This window comes from Tauraco erythrolophus, chromosome 4 (genome assembly GCF_009769465.1).
Source record: "Tauraco erythrolophus isolate bTauEry1 chromosome 4, bTauEry1.pri, whole genome shotgun sequence".
Lineage (NCBI taxonomy): Eukaryota > Metazoa > Chordata > Aves > Musophagiformes > Musophagidae > Tauraco > Tauraco erythrolophus.
Window position 1 is genome coordinate 65232880 of NC_141468.1, and position 17785 is coordinate 65250664.

General features: G+C 41.4%; 1 protein-coding gene across 3 annotated transcripts in view; it reads left to right on the forward strand.

Annotated features, from left to right (window-relative positions):
* Window positions 1-213: 213 nt before the first annotated feature.
* Window positions 214-17785, forward strand: part of GNPTAB (N-acetylglucosamine-1-phosphate transferase subunits alpha and beta) — a 55836-nt gene continuing 38264 nt past the window's right edge. For all 3 annotated transcript variants that reach the window (XM_086611167.1, XM_086611169.1, XM_086611168.1), the window contains exons 1-2: window positions 214-336; window positions 5298-5383. In XM_086611167.1, the coding sequence (XP_086467293.1) occupies window positions 220-336; window positions 5298-5383 (203 nt within the window). In that variant the 5' untranslated portion in view covers window positions 214-219. The remainder of the gene's footprint in view (window positions 337-5297; window positions 5384-17785) is intronic.

Here is a 17785-nt window from a genome sequence, read left to right on the forward strand (position 1 = left end):
AAGCACCTCTCCGGGAAGCGGGAAGCGGATCGCACCGGGATTCGCTGAGGCCCGCCCCGCTTCCGGCGGTGCCGCGGCGCCAGGCGGCGCCGCGGCACCGCCGGAAGCGGGGCGGGCGCTGAGAGCGGCGGGACCCGCCCGCCCGCCCCGGCGCACGGCGAGGCGGGCCGGGCCGGGCCGCGCCGCGCAGGGCGAGGCGGTGGCGGCCGCCGGCGGGCCATGCTGCTAAAGCTCCTGCAGCGCCAGACCTATACGTGCCTGTCGCACAGGTACGGGCCCTGCCTCTGCCTCGGGGGCCTCGTCCTCATGATCGTCTCCGCCCTGCAGTTCGGGGAGGTCAGTACGGCGCCGCGCCGGCTTGGCGTGGCTGTTTTCCCCCACCCGCCCCATCTTCCTGTCCCCTTTTCCCGGGCTGCCCCCCCTTCCCCACCGAGCGGTGCCGGCGGGGAGAGGCGATGGCGCAGGCGGCTCCCGGCGCAGCGCCGCGGCTGCACGGCACGGGGAGGGGCGCGGGTGCCTTTCGGTTCGGGGCTTTTCTTTAACCTTTCGGGAGCCGGGGGGTTGTCATGTCCCGTGAGCCGCCAGTTCCTTCAGCGAGCGGCTTGGGCGTGAACGCTCGTTTTGTTAATTAATTGATTAATTAATTAAAGGTGTAAGGGAGAAAACGTGCGTTACGGTGACAGCGCTCCCGTTTTGTTTTGGGAGATGAACCGTCGCGGCTGAGGAAGGACACGGAGCCCCTCGCCCCCTCCCCATGCCGTGTGTGCGGGGTGCCGGGGATCGAGGTCTCGCATCCTGGGAAGCAGCTGCGTGGCCGCTCCCTCTCGCCGGGCGACCGGCTCCGCGCTCGTCGGTGCGGCCGGCGCGTAAAGCGCGCCCGTGGGGACCGGCGCGGCTCCCCTGCCGACGCCAGGTGTGACGCGAGCGTTACGTTGCCCCCCCAGGGGGTGGTGAGGTGGGTTCTGACAGCCCCTGCGGGCCCTGGCAGGGGGGAGCTGAGAAAAGTCTGCATGATCCAGGAGCTCGTGTTTTTGTTTTGGTGTTGTGTTTTGGTTTTGTCTTGTGCAATTTTTTCCCCTTCCCTTATCAGGTGATTTATTAGTGCTGTATTTATTTATTTTTTTAATTTGACTCTTCTAAAGCCTGCGTGGGATGTAACCTTCAATTGGCGTCCAGAAGTGACAGAATCTTTCTGTCTTCTGGAGTTTAAGGGGTTAAATGTAGCCTCCAAGCTGCCTGCAGCTCAGCAGTCTGTTTTGCTCAGTTTGCAAGCTATTTTGTAAGTGATGCAATATAACTTTTACTTTTTCTGTACATAATTTCGTACCGATATATATTTTAAAGCTTCGCTTCATATTACCCTACCTATTTTGAAAGTCATCAGTGAAAGAATCTGGAGCAGGGAAAAAACAATCCTGCTTCAGTGTAGTGTTTGAGAATATAGTAAGTATTCAGGGAACTAAAGAATGTATTTTTGTCAGTGTAAAAGGATGACAGTGTTAAATGCAAACAGACTGGAATTTCCTGATTCCTAAATTGTTCCTTCCCCCCCCCCTCCTTTTTTTTCCTTCTCTTTTTTATTTTGATGGGCTCTTTCAGATACAGAAAAAAAAAAAAAGAACTAGGAAGAGTAATACCTGAAACTCCTGATCAAGCATAACATAATCAGAACTCTATTTTGTGTATCTGTATGTCTTCTTTGCATAACGTACTTCATCCCTGCTGTCTTTCAGGGTTCACGGGTTCTCAGGTTCCTGAAACACTTGAAAGCCATCAGCAAATTATTTAGTTGTGTAGTACTCTTAGGTAGCTGTTTGTACACGATTATCAACTTGGGTTGGTGTATATACCTAGCAGTGAAACTTTTGAGTGTACTTTTGCCTTTCTTCAGAATGGGGACTTAAAGCCAACTTTAGGATTCCTTAGAACTTCGAAGTGTTTTTTTTTTTTTTTTTAAACGCTTCAGTGGGTGTCAAGGTTATGGCTGATTTTGCTGAGAATCTGTCAAAATCACTGCTCAGAATTATTTTCCTTCCAAATCTTAGTTTGCTCCTTCCAGCCCTTTTAGAGCTATTTGGAAAGCTTAGATACTATTTAGACAGTGAGCAAAGAACTGGCAGATTCATGTAAGAGTAAACTTTCAAAATTATACGTTAAGAAAAAAGAAAAGTGACCAGAAATGTTTTAAAAAAACCCAAACAAAACAAAACACCAAAAAACCCTCCACCCTTTATGAAATGACTGTACAGAAATACAGAAAAAAGTGTGGTGGTGTGTTTTTTTTTTACAAATATGGTAGATGAGCATGGTAAAAGATGTTTGCATGCATTTGCTCGTTACTTTTGTGATTTAAAGTGATGTGTTTTGGTAAACGATGGTAGCTTAAGGATTTAGATGTGACTAGGCTTGTGAGAGAACACTGTTAGACCTCTTCTGACAACTGTAGTGGGAACGGAAAACACTTCTCTTCTTGAGTGCAGAGTCTGCAAGGCAGCAACTAGTAAAAATATATAAGGCTGTTTCGAAAATCAAACCAGAAATCTTTCTAGTAATTATCAGGTCAACCGTTTTTAGCAATCTACAGGGAACTGTCAAACAATAAAAAGCAGTGTGAGGCAATGCTTATCAGACCCTGGTGTCTCAGCAGTGTTTGCAGTTCTGCTTTTCCCCACCCCCAGAGCCAGCTTTTTCGTCCTAGTAGGCAAAGTTAGGTCTGCTTGCTTAGGGTCGTGCTAATATCAATATTAATGCTGGCATAAAAAATGAATGGCTAGGGCAAATAATTTGAGATTGGTAATGATGTCCTCACAGCCTCAAGGTGAAAATGATTTCAAGAAAAAACCTGAGCTGAATGACGTGACAGTGCATTAAGAAAGATTCAGGAGCATTTCTGCAAAAACATACAGGGTAGCTGGGTCTAAGCCAATGCTGTAACCTAGTTGAGTTTTCGGACAGTTTGGTGTTAAACCTTTCTTGGCTGTCCTTCTGTAGGTTGCTCAGCCTTGTAAAATGTTTTATGACTGGAACATACTAGAGCCACTGTTGTCACCTGTCTGATACAGTATCTCCTAATAGAGGGTGTCTTTCCCCTTTTCTTTAATGTTGTTCCCTTAATGATTTTATAATATCAGTATGTAAAGTTGAAGCAAAGTGTCCTCCAGGCATTATTGCAACATAAATAATGGGACAGGAAGAAACAGTTACAGAAAAAAAAAAAAAGTATCAGGTGGGAAGAGCTTCACTTTTGTCATAAATGTGTTTCTAAAGAGAGCTGTCCTGGGTCTTTTTGGTTATAGCTGCACCAAGGCTAAGGTGAAATGCTTGAATGGTTAATGTTTTTCTTCCAGAGACCCATACTATTCATACAATAAATTACATTCTTATTCAAATACTTCTGTATTTCTTCTAGAAGCAGATCAGTGTGTGGCAATTCATCATTATCAGTAGCAGTGGGTATCTTTCAGAGTGTGCAGTATTAGCCTAGTGTATTTGGCAGAAGGACGTAATGACTTGCACATGAAAAAGTGTAGTAGTGTGTTTTTAAGATGCTTCCTGGGTTTGGTATTTAAAGGAGAAGATTTTATGCTTACCTGGGAAATCATGTGTCCTTTGTGTAAGGGGAATGAACCTGTATGAATGTGATCTTGGTTACGGAAAGACTCGTTCCAGCTTTGACAGACGTATGTGTGCGTGCTTGTCATCCAGCCACACGATGGGGCTTCCCTGCTCTCTAGGCTGTAATTTGCTTTAGCAGGCATGAGGGTATAGAGATGTGTAACCCCTTAAAAGGGAGGGAGGTAGTCTTTATGTGATGGCTTTGAATGCTATCTTAGAGAAATGGTATATTTCATAGCTCCCATAATACCAGAAATAAGCAATAGTAAAATTTAAATCTAGGAAGAACAGTGTAAAGTAAGTACTATCCTTTCCTGGTATTTTTTTTTTTCTTCCCCAGTACATATAAATACTTGCTAATCCAGGTAAAATAAGTCACTACGCCTTCATCTCTAAAGCAGCACAAGACACTCCTGTAGTTTTTAAGGCTGGAGTTTTGCTGTAAAAGGTACCGTACAAGTTTATCTCAGAGTAGAACCTGAATGTTTTATATTATTTTTATCTCAAATTACTTATGGGGTTTTTTGCTATATCAAAGCATATTAAGCATGTTTAGTGTTGAAAAGTCTGATTTTTTTTTTTTTCTATTTAGAACCATGATGTCAGATACTTTATTAGTACTGGAAACATAACTATGTGCCTTTGTTTTGTGTGTGTGTATATACATTTAAGAATGGAAATAGAATGTAGAGTTGCAGCTTACCAAAGTAAGAATGGGCTTGTGATTGGTTTCCGGTAAGGCTAATTTATGAAAATGCCTGGGAATGGGGACAGCTGGCAAAGGGCATTTAAGTGGTGTGCAGGTGACATTTAAGCTAAGCAACCTTGATGGCTGGGTCATCAAGCCCTGCCTTCAGCTGTGCTTTCCCACCATTTCTCATCTATTATTCCAACAACCAAGTAGAGGAAGATCAGGTGCTCTGCTTTTTGAAGGTTCATCTTGATGGTGAACCTCTTTTGAAGGTTTACCTTTGTGACTTGGCTCACGGCAGGATGTGATGAACTCGTGTCAAGCTAAAGTGGGGTGGCAGAAAACGCAGGGGGATGGAAGTGAGGCTGCAGCCTGCAGGAATACTTTGCTGTTGGCTTAGTCTGGCTGCAATGTCAGACATCACCTGGATTGGGAAAGAGCTATTGTGTTCTAAGTTTGTGGCCAGGTAAATTTGCATAATTTGATATGCCTTGGCCTGGCTGGTTGTTGGCAAAGCTCAGATTTCAGAGGTGTGTATACTTCAATTTGTCCTATATGAGAATAGAAAGGAAGACGAGCAAAATTATGCTGAGGGGTTGGTGTTTCCTGCTTGTATTGAAATATATTTGGTATAGATCTTAGTTTCGGGAAAACATTCCTGAATTTTTAAAGGCTAAGAGAGAAGGAGGATGTAATCTAAATGAATAGTAGCTTAAAAGGTGTGTCTGTAAAAACGTGAAATCCTTTCTTGCAGAGGAAAAAAAATGAAGTTTGTTTAAATCAAGTGTGCTCTTAAGTTCTGGGTCTGATTGCTGGCTCAGTGTAAGAACTTAGTTTGGATTAAGGTCTGATCAGTTGTGCATTAATGCATAGATCAATTTGAATGAAATTGATTGTGATTAAACATTTCGAAAAGAGAAATTTGAGTGTCTAATTTTAGAAGGTGATCACATCAAGTGTTTTCAGTTTTTTAATATTTTTTATTTTGCAGGTTGTCTTGGAGTGGAGTAGAGACCAGTATCATGTTATGTTTGATTCGTACAGAGACAACGTTGCTGGCAAATCATTTCAGAATCGGTGAGCTTTACTTGCAGTTGACAGTATTGCACGTTTTATTGTTCAATGAATTTTTAAATATTTAAATCATGTGTTCTAGATGAAGTAACATACTGTTAAGTAGGACCTTATTGCATGGGCTCTAAATCTGTAGCAAATTTTAAACTTGGTGGTTTTAAAATTGTGAGTTAGTGCTTAACGCCTCAGCTTGGAAAATGTTTGGCATTTGAAAGCTCTAGTCATATGAGACGGTTTACATTTTAAAAGCATTTAGTTCATCCAGTCTCTAATGAAACATCAAAATGGTGATAATTTTACCAATAAAGGGAGAACATGACATGTTTTCCATATTAAGATAGGAAAATAGAAGTACTGTTCCTGTGTGCTTAAAATTCTAATGTTCAGTGTTTTGAAAAGTTATTTTTATTTACCTTACGTTTTCTGTGACATTTCACGAGGGACATTATTTAGTACAGAAATCACAAAGCTAGTAAGAAGCTTTTTAAAGCTGAGTGCATGGGAGAAGTCACTCACAGTGAGTTGGAAACAGTCATATGGGTCATTTATTTCAGCTGTGTTAACTCCTACATGACTTCTTGTGGTTTCATCGTTTGTGTGTGAATAGTCGTGAGGTCTGTTGCTCAGGAAGTCAGTGGACTGTGAATTGGTAGGTGGAAGAAGCTACTAAGGAGATATCGTGTGACTTTTAAGTGTTGATACACTCAACTGGAAAAAAAATTTAAAAAACCAACCCAAACCAAAAAAACAACCCTGAAAGCGGATGCTTAATCTTGAGGTTTATTGAATCATGGGACAGCAGAAATGATCAGATCACTTTGTCATGCTTTAGCTGGTGCGAGAAAACTCTGTAAAAGTACGTTGCGTGGTGTCAGTGAATCCTATGCACTTTTTATAGTCTCATCTCTTACTCCCCTTCCCCGTTTTCCAAAGGATGGCAGATGAAAGCAGAGTGATACAGCTCATGTGGAAGATTAGCTTAATGTTTACATGTTTCTGCAGTGCTGAAGTGAAAGCGTGGTAATTTGTTCTTGTCAGTATCAAATGTCTGACTTTGTGGTAATTAAGTACAGTGCTTTTATAAAATGGTTGAGTTTGTCTGAGACAAAATTGCAAGTCTTACTGTTGTGATGTAGGTATAGTCAGTTCCCATTTCTGCGTTATCTTTTCATACTTCATTTTGATTGTGTAAAGCACTCCTTTAGTTAGTGTTGATTTCTGTGAATTGTGAGCAAAAAAAAATCGAGTGCTTGAAGAGGAACTATTGACTGCCTGAGCAGAAGCTTAAGGTTTTCATGATGGGTGCTTAAGTTATTCCAGTTCACCCATATGCCTTTAATATTCTTATATCAGGCCTGACAGAGAGGTTTGTTGTGATATTTGTGTGCAGATACCAAGAGCCCATAAAAATTCATATCAACAAAAAGTCTTTCTGGAAATATCCTTTTAGGCATGTGTTAACTTTTGGAAGACCCTTGTCAGAGGTTCAATTTGTTTTTATTATCTAACTTTACAAATGCGGTAATGGGCCTCTTCCTGCAGTATTGCACTGTATCAGTGGTGGTTTGATGGAGTTTTTCAGGCTGATATTGTTACCGAAAATCCGGAATAAGAAACTTATCAACACCAATGGGATGTAGATAAGCAGACACTTCTTTATTGCGGCGCCGGGTGCACGGGGGATATCTCCTCCTAACGTGCGCACCTTGCACTGAAATCAAACTTCTTATATAGAGCTGACATATGCAAATCCATTAGTAAATCATACATAAACATATAAATTCCTGAAAATCATTAGCATATTCTCCTCCCATTTCTGATTCTGTGCCATCAAAGTTAGAATCATCGAGAAATGAGTCTGGGGTGCAATATAGGTAGGTGGTCTGTGAGTTGGTGGTCGCGATCTCCCCCTGCCGGAATTACCTTTTGCTTAAGTTCACACTTTCTGGCAGGTACCCATAGACCATTATGAAACCGTTACGGTTGGCTTTCCTCATCTTCATTAATCTAGATCTCGATAGCTACATGCATTCTTCTAGTTCTATGTAGGTATCATAAATCAGTTTACAAATCAACTTGTGCTTTGTACTACATGTCCTTACTGGATGATTCTGACCGATCCCTTTGGTCCTGGTACAGGGCTATAGAAGTCTCATAGCAGCAGTTTCATAGCAGCATGTGTTTACTATATGAGCACACTTTTCATTAAAAGATTTCTTATAATTCTATATTATTAAAATCAACTACTAACTAGTTTATAATTAAAACTATTGATTAAACTTTAATTACCAAAAATTCTAAGTATCAGTAACATTTCCCCCCTTTGAAAGTGTTGAAATTGCTATTTCAATACTTTCACCACTTTTACTTTTATTGTTTGATACTCACTTATCATCATGTTCAAAGCTGAGATTCGTTTCAGCATACCTTGGCGATAAACCCTGGTCTGGTGGAATAGTAGGTAACTGTCTCATGATTCTGCGATTAATTGCAAGTCTATTAGCAAACTGTTTCTTTAAACAATTGTATATTAGCATGATCATGAGGAAGACAATTAGCAACAGAAACAGAGTTTTAATCAAAGATTGGATCCAAGAGCTTAGATTCCAGCCTAGTCCTTTGAAAATTTTCCCTATCCAATCTTCTGACATGTCCTCTCGGATTGATTCTGTTTCTTTCTCAACTTTTTCTAGCAAATCCAAGTCATGCTTCACATCCTGTGTAACGTTTGGGATGTGTATACAACAGTGGTCTAGTTTATCTTTGAGATATCCACATACTCCGTGTTCTTTGAGTAAAAGCGTGTCTAAGGCCATTCTATTTTGAAGTACCATTCGAGATGTTGCCTGCAACTGAATGTTCAATTCTTTGAATCCTTTCTTTGTAACATTCGCTAACTTTTCTACTTGACTTGTTAAATGATACAGCCATTCTCTGTTTCTATATGAGGCTATAGGATTTAAAAGAGACTCAAGAGCCCAGCTGATTTTTAATCCTGTTGATGGCTCGTTCCAAATATCATCTGTCTCGGACCTTTTAGTTCGTTTTAAATTTAGATTTTCTAAGGGTCCTTTAAATGGTGATTTTTTCCAAATTGGACACAATGTTGGCATGCCTAAGGTAATCTGTTTAACTTTACCATCTAATGGTAAGTGTGTTGTCCAGGTTCCATCACTTAGTGCCCAGACCAGGTGTCCAGGACTCTGGATTGTACTTTTCTTACAGCTTATAAATGTTCCCCTTTTAATTTGATAATCTGCAGTCACTTGAAGATCGTTTTTGAGTCCTCGACAGAAACACCCATATCTCACTGCAGCTGCTAAAGGGGGAATTTCTTGTATTGTTTTACTTACTGTACTACAATTGTAAACTTTGTCACATTTCCACCAAGATACTGGACTTTCCTCTTCTAGTGATGTAGTTCCTCTATCTGTTATTGTTGGCCAATATCCAGAAACTGACCCCACCCACGCAAAACACCAAGGGGTTTTTGCCATGTATTGAAATTGGGAGAATATAGTCATGGACCAAATTGATTCCCAAGTAAGTTGTTCTTTTTGTGAAGTTTGAACGCTTTCTTTGCATTTCCATTCCATTACCATACGGCTCACGTTTTTCTTTATTGGTTCATCATAAGAACACCATCCATAACCATATCCTGTATCTAGTCCTGTCCAGCCTCCACTGATGTCTACGAAATTTGAATTCAGTAATTTTGTACATTCATCTTTACTTCCCGGGGACTTCCATTGTTTTCTAATATATCTCACTTGTTCATACCATTGTGTCACTGGCTGTTGTTTACAATGAGCGGTCTCATTTTTATGTTCCTGATTTGTCAAATTCATAGTTAAGATTCCCCATGGAATGGATTCACCTACTGCTCTTGATATTGGTAAACAAGCAGTAATCTGTGTAACATTCTGCAAATTGGCAAATCCTTTGATTAATCCTAACATAAAATTTTCCTCAGAGGTTTGTTTGGGAATTTCAACCACTTGTTCTGTTTCTAATTGTCTTTTGTTCCTACTCACCAAGTCAGTCCATGGTTTTACCAGTACCATCCTCCAGCATAAAATCCAAAGAACAATTAAGAACAGATATGAGAAATTAGACATGTCTCAGAGTCAGTTCCAAAGTCTCTGGATCACGATTCACAATTTTCCAGGGTGCTGGTGCTTTCTTCACTCGGGTGTAATGTATCCAGGCTGTAGATTTTGCAATCTTGACTGCTGTGAAAGTTGTCAACAGTATCTGGAAAGGTCCCTTCCAGCGCTCTTGCCGAGGTTCAGAAGTCCACGTCTTTACGTAGACATAATCTCCTGGTTGGAAATCATGCACTGGAGTGTCTAAAGATAAAGGTCGATTCCAAATCACAGCACTCCGAATTGCAGCTAAGGTTTTCCCTAGAGAAAGCAAATAGTTATATACATCTTGTTTTCCTTTTACATGCATATTTGGATTTGGTTCCGGGGACTCATAAGGTTTTCCATACAACAATTCATAAGGACTGATAGAGGTTCCACTCTTTGGCTGTACTTTGACTCGAAGTAATGCCAAAGGTAATGCTTGAGGCCATTTTAAATTTGTTTTTTTTTAACAAATTTTACTTATTTGTCTTTTTAGAGTCTGATTCATTCGTTCTACTTTTCCACTGGATTGTGGCCTCCAAGATGCATGTAAATCCCAGGCAATGCCTAATACTTTGCTAATGCTTTGGACTACTTCAGTAACAAAGTGTGGACCTCTGTCAGATGAAATTCCAATTGGAACTCCAAATCTTGGAATTATTTCTTGTAGTAACCATTTTACTACTTCTTTTGCTTGTGTGGTGCTACAGGGAAGAGCTTCAGGCCATCCTGTAAAAGTATCAACCCCCACCATGATGTACCGGTACCCATTCTGTCTAGGTAATTCTGAGAAATCTACTTGCCAATAATCTCCAGGTTCTGTGCCAGATTTTAATTTACCCATTTGGACTTTTTCTTGAATACTGGATTATTTTTCAAACATATTTCACATTTTCAGTTATCATTTTAGCTAATCCTAGCATTTTAACCGATACTACTTGTTTCTGTAAGGAAGTTACCAAAGCTTCTACTCCCCAGTGACATTCCTGATGTTTTGTTTGAATTATTTCTCTCATCAGAATGGGCGGGACCACTACTTGTCCACTAGGGGTTACCCACCATCCAGCTAAGTTTTTCTTAGCATTTAATAACTGGCTTAATTTATCATCTTCCTCTGAATATTTTGGCTTTTCCCTAGGGAGGGTTACTGTTTTGGAGGGAATTAATGCCATTTGGAACGCTTGGTTCTTTGCTACTTTCTTTGCTGTCCTATCAGCTAAATTATTTCCAACAATTTCTTTTGTGTTTCCAATTTGGTGTGCTTTACAGTGCATGATTGCTACTTGTTCTGGTTTCTGAACTGCTTGCAGCAATTGTAAAATTTCATTTTGGTGCTTAATGTTTGATCCTTGAGAGGACAATAATCCTCTTTCTTTCCACAGAACCCCATGGACATGCACTACTCCAAAGGCATACTTGGAATCAGTCCAAATATTCACTTTCTTCTTTTCACTTAATTCTAGGGCTCGAATTAAGGCAATAAGTTCTGCCTTTTGGGCAGATGTGGTGCTTGCCAATGCTCTGGCTTCTATAACTGTGGTGTCTGTTGTTACCGCATATCCAGCGTATCGGACCCCTTGCTCCATAAAGCTGCTGCCATCTGTATACAATTCCCAGTCTGGTTGCTCCAGTGGTACATCTTTCAAATTTTCACGACTGGAATAAACATACTCGATAGTAGCCAAGCAATCATGTTCCAGTTGTCCTTCTTCCTGTGCAGAGCTTAAAAACACTGCAGGATTTACCAGGTTAGTTGTTTTTAGAATCACATCATCCTGTTCAGTTAGTACCACTTGGTATTTTATCATCCGGCTTGGGGATAACCAATGACCCCCCTTTTGTTCTAAAACAGTTATTAACCATGTGTGGGACATAGACCGTTATTGTCTTTCCCAAAGTCAATTTGCGAGCTTCCTGTATCAGCAGCACTGTTGCTGCCACCGCTCGCAGGCAACTTGGCCATCCTTTACTCACTGTGTCCAGTTGTTTGGAGAAGTATCCGACAGGTCGCTTCCAGCTGCCCATCTTCTGGGTCAACACTCCCAATGCAAGGTGTTGCCTCTCATGGACAAACAACTGAAAGTTCTTAGTTAAGTCTGGGAGTCCTAAAGCAGGTGCTGACATCAAAGCACGTTTTAATTCAATAAAAGCTTTTCGTTGATCTGGTCCCCACACAAAAGGAGAAATCTTCTGGGCTTCATACAAAGGTTTAGCAATCAGCCCGTAATTCATAATCCAAAGACGACACCACCCGGCCATTCCCAAAAATGCTCTGAGTTCATGAATATTTTCTGGTTCAGGTATATTGCAAATAGCTTCTTTTCGACCTTTTCCCAACTGTCGCTGCCCTTTAGAAATTTCAAAGCCCAGATATATCACAGTCTGGCAAGCTATCTGGGCCTTTTTCCTGGATACCTTGTACCCATTTAGTCCCAGAAAGTTCAAAAGGTCTATTGTTACCTGGATACAGGTCGACTTTTCCTCTGCAGCAATCAGTATATCATCCACATATTGTAGCAGTAGATGCCCAGGCCTTGGTTTCTCTTGTTTCCATATCTCGAGTTCTCTCGCCAACTGATTCCCGAAGATCGTTGGACTGTTTTTGAATCCTTGGGGTAGTCTTGTCCACGTTAACTGCATTTTTCGTCCAGTCTGTGGATTTTCCCACTCAAAAGCAAACAGTTTTCTACTTTCCTTTTCCAAGGGTATACAAAAGAAAGCATCTTTCAAATCAAGCACTGTAAACCACTGATAGGTCTCTCTTAACGAGGTCAGTAATGTATACGGGTTAGCTACTACTGGGTAAATATCTTTGACTATTTGATTCACTGCTCTTAAATCCTGTACCAGCCGGTATTCTCCGGGCGGTTTTCTGACTGGCAAGATAGGAGTATTGTATTCGGATTCACACTCCTCTAAAATCTTATACTTTAAGAATTTGTCAATTAATTTCTTCAATTCCTGTCTGATTTCTGGTTTAATTGGATATTGTTTCAATTTGACTGGTTTTGCTCCTTCTTTTAATTCTACTTTAACAGGCTCTGCCAGTTTTGATTTGCCAGGGATATCCGTTTCCCATACTGTGGGAATCACAGCCAAATCTACATCCGAAGGAATTTCTTGTCCCTCGGTTGTTTCTTGGATCATCAGAATTTCACTTGTTTTTGATTCTGGTATTTTTAAGAGAATCTCTCCTTCTTCAAAACTGATCTGAGCATTTAATTTAGACAATAAATCTCTTCCCAATAAGGGTACCGGACATTCAGGTACATACAAAAATTCATGAGTGATTACCTTTTTCCCAAATTTTAAATCCAGGGGTTTTAGGAATGGTCTGCTTTCCTCTTTCCCAGTGGCCCCTATAATATTTGCCGTTTTTGTTCCAATTTTTCCCTTACAGGTGTTTAATACCAAAAACGTTGCTCCAGTGTCCACTAAAAATTTAACTTCCTTTTCTCCCAGCTTAATTACAACCAGAGGCTCAGCTGGGTTCCCCTCCGGTCCCCTTCAATCATCCAGCATCATGATTTTAGCTATTTCTTGCTGAGCATTTCCCTTTCTGGGGCAGTCTCTTTTCCAATGTCCCTCTTCCTTGCACAAAGCACACTGATTGATTCCTAGGGGAGTGTTAAAATTCCTGCCACCACCGTTCACAAATCCTCCTCTTCCACCGAATCCTGAACCTCTTCCCCTGCCTCGTCCTCTATTCACTGTTCCTGTCATGACTGCTAGCAGCCTGTTTTCCTGAGATTTTCTTTCCTCCTGTTCTCTATTGTTATACACCTTCCAGGCTGCTTCCATCATTTTATTTAAACTCCTAGAGTCTTCTCCCTCTAATTTCTGAAGTTTCTTCCTATGTCTGGTGCTGATTGTCCCATAAAAATCAAAGCCAATTGTATTTGTGCTGCCTCAGTTTCCACCTTTAAATCAGTATATTTTCTGGCAGCTTCCTTCAGTCTTTCTAGAAACACTGAGGGAGATTCATTTTTGTCCTGCCTTACTTCATATAATTTAGACCAATTCAAAGACTTAGGCATGGCATGTTTAATTCCATACAAAATCCATTTTTGATACCGTCTCAATCTCTGTCTGTGCTCCACATGATTTGGATCCCACTGCGGATCCCCAGATGGAAAATTCTGTTCCAAAGTTCCAGTCATATTTTCATTCAGAACTGCCGCTTCAGCCTGTGCTCTACCTGCTTCCAACACCATTTGCTTTTCTGTATCATCCAGTAAATTATCTAAGACCACCTGCAAATCACTCCAGTCTGGGTCCTGTGTTCTAATTATAGTATCCACCACTCTTCCTACTCTTTCAGGATCCTCTCTGTAAAGCCCGGCTGCCTGTTCCCAAGCCATCAAATCGGTAACTGAAAAAGGCACCTTTCCATACACCGGCCCATCGCTGCCAGCTCCCTGCCGCAGGGGAGCTGCTGTGTGTGTCTGCTGCTGAGTTCTCTGAGAAACAGGGGTGTGAATTACAATCTCAGAGGGACCCTCCTCGGCACCCTCAGTCCCACTGCTTTCTGCTTCTTGCATCTGTTCCTGATATTCTCGACCCTGATTTCTTTCTCTCCTAGGAGGAGATATGTCTAATTCTGGTCCCTCATCAACTTCAGAAGTAATCCTCTTTTTCAAACAATCCTTCCCAATTTCACACACTGTACAACACTTTTTCTCCTTTTTATTCCCTGTAGCAACAGCCATTATCAAACCTTTTCCATCTGCTAGTTTACACTCTTTCTGCCAATCTTTTCTTTGTCTCAAATAGAAAAACAAATCTACATAAGGTAAATTCATCCCATTTCTCTTCCCTTCTACAAAACAGCATTAATTGAAAAATAGTATTATAATTCAAAGTACCATTCACAGGCCATACTTCTTGATCTTCTAACGTATACAACGGCCACCACTGATTACAATATTCAATCATTTTGTTCTTTCGCAAATCATCTCCTATGTCCCCCCAATGTACTAATAAGCATCCTAACGGAGAAGTTTTCGGAATTTTGTCATTTGCAGCTAAATTACTCATACTTTTACTTTTAAACAAATGAGTTAACTTAGATGCCATGATATAACTGTTAATACAATATATAATCACTCAAATCTGTCACACTGTTTTTCTTCAACTGCACCCCTTACGGGATAGCAGAGCCACAAATCCGGACCCCGCACTCACTTCGTGCTTAACTGCACGTCTCTCTCTCACGGTCACACTCACACAGTTCTGTAATTTATTACCTTGAGCACAAGTATGTAACACAATAAACACAAACTCGGCACCTTAGTACTCGGTCAAGATAAACGGTTCCACGATATAACACACAAGAAAACTTCTAACTTACGTTAGAGGCACAACTTATAGAACACTATAGCTGGCATATAGGTTCCAAGTCTCCGCTATGTCCAACCCTGCAATAGCTTTCGCTTATGGCTCACGGGCAGACGCCCAGGCTTCCACTCCACGAGGATCCTCTGCCCAACCCTGCGCAGCTTTCGCCGCGACTGACAGGCAGGTACAGCGAGGGGACTCGAACCCACTCGCAGTGGGACTCGAACCCACTTTCCAGAGGCGGGACTCGAACCCCCTCTATGTGGTGGGACTCAAACCCACTCACAACGGTGGGACTCAAACCCACTCGTTTGAAACAAAAGAAAGAAGTGTCTTACCCAAAATCCAGGGGACGTCGCGAAGAACCTTACGGATCGGGGATCGATGGGTGTCCCCGAGAAATCCTCGGTGCCGGCTGGAACCGATCAGGTCCCCGACTCCTCCGGTCTCCTTCAGCGAGGTCCCATCTGGGTCGCCAAAACTGTTACCGAAAATCCGGAATAAGAAACTTATCAACACCAATGGGATGTAGATAAGCAGACACTTCTTTATTGCGGCGCCGGGTGCACGGGGGATATCTCCTCCTAACGTGCGCACCTTGCACTGAAATCAAACTTCTTATATAGAGCTGACATATGCAAATCCATTAGTAAATCATACATAAACATATAAATTCCTGAAAATCATTAGCATATTCTCCTCCCATTTCTGATTCTGTGCCATCAAAGTTAGAATCATCGAGAAATGAGTCTGGGGTGCAATATAGGTAGGTGGTCTGTGAGTTGGTGGTCGCGATCTCCCCCTGCCGGAATTACCTTTTGCTTAAGTTCACACTTTCTGGCAGGTACCCATAGACCATTATGAAACCGTTACGGTTGGCTTTCCTCATCTTCATTAATCTAGATCTCGATAGCTACATGCATTCTTCTAGTTCTATGTAGGTATCATAAATCAGTTTACAAATCAACTTGTGCTTTGTACTACATGTCCTTACTGGATGATTCTGACCGATCCCTTTGGTCCTGGTACAGGGCTATAGAAGTCTCATAGCAGCAGTTTCATAGCAGCATGTGTTTACTATATGAGCACACTTTTCATTAAAAGATTTCTTATAATTCTATATTATTAAAATCAACTACTAACTAGTTTATAATTAAAACTATTGATTAAACTTTAATTACCAAAAATTCTAAGTATCAGTAACAATATCAATGCAACATGTAGGGTGTCACATGCTTTTTACATAAACTGAGGATTGTGGACTTCCGGTTTTGATCTTAGCTTATCGATTGATTTTGATCAGTTCTTATTTTAGTGTTAGAGAAAAATATTCAGAATTGGAGAACAGGAAGCTTGTTGGTTTGGAAGATCCACTGCTTATTGGAAATTAAAAGCTGCGCGGCCTTTAAGAAATATTAATGGGCCTTCAACTGAATTTAGCGTTATCTTCTAGGAGCTTTGCAGGAAAACATCTCTTTTCTTGTCGAACAGTTGTGTTATGAACTTCTATAAAGAAAATCTCAGTGTTCAGAATGTAGGCGAATTTGTGCATGTGGGCAAGCTCCCTCTGATTATAAACTCAAAAAGCTCTTCTTCCTGAGCAACTTAAAAACAGTGATGTTGCTAGCTTCGTTAGTTCCTGCTACTAATGCTGTTCTCTGACAGACCAAGGAAGTCGTCTTGTTTTACCTTGGAGTTTAGCAGTTGCTTTGACTTGCTTTTTCCCTCCTGTCTGTGTCCTTTGGCATCCTAGCTGTTGCACTTTCCCGGTTGGCACATCAACTGCTAAACTTCCTTCTTACATTGCCCAGGCTCTTACACAGCTTGAGACAGCAGAGTAGAAATTCCAGGGCTTTTTACCAAGCCACCTCATCCAAACCCATTTTTGAAGACTTAATTTTGGTATGAAAATAAAAGGGAAGGAAGGAAACTAAATAATGGAGTTGCATGCATGAGAGTCTTGGACAAGAACTCTCTTTCATTACTCTCCACCAGCAAATTCTACGTTTTGGCGAATGCCGAAGTGTAGTTTTGCTATTCCAGGACATGGCCAAGTCATGTTTAAAATTCCACAATATGTATGGATACAAAATGTGACGAAACAATCCTCAGCTTTTAAAGGGTACAGACTGATTTCAGTATGGTACAGGAAGCGAGAGCCACCAGTGGTTGCGGAGCCATTGATGAGCAGATTGAGGCTGGAGAGCAGAAAAGATGCACAAATTAGGGAGCCAGGAGGTACTGCGCTGGGAATAGCAATGGAACAGCTGAGTTGCAGTTGTTGGGTAATTACAGAGATGCAACAGGCAGGAGGGCTGGTAGGTTAACAGCAGGGAGCTTAAGGGCGTAATAGATTTATGCTCATTCCTAAAGAGGCTCAGCAAGGTTGAAGATCACCGTATGGTAGCTTGGGAGAGATCCAGAGGCTGCTGTACTCCTTCAGCAACTGTGGATGCTGAAACAATGAGGCTTTGTCTTCTGGCTGCAGTGCAGTCTTGGCTGTGAGCGCGGCTCTCATATGTAAACAAATGTCACAGGTACAGAAAATGCTTCCCAACTGGTGCATAGAAGAGGCAGCATGTGACAGGTCTCCTGTCCTGTCTGGGAGAGCTGGTGGCCCTGATTTTGTCTTCTAGCAGGATCCTATTGATGTTTTTAGGTTTGCAAGTAAAAAATGGGTAAGTTTTTGAAAGAGGAAAATGTAAAGGAGTATCTAAAACAAGCTTCAACTTATTTGTTGTCTGGGAGTCTCCAAGAAAGTTTCCAAAGTCCATGTTTGCTGATATTAAAATCAGTAGCAAATGGGAAAATAATTTTCTGTAGAAAGGTGTTACCTAATTCCCATTTAGGCAGCTTATCTTGGGCTTAATCTGTTTGCCAGGCTGGTATTTGTGATGAACACCAAAGGCATAAATCCATATGAAGGAGAAACACAGCT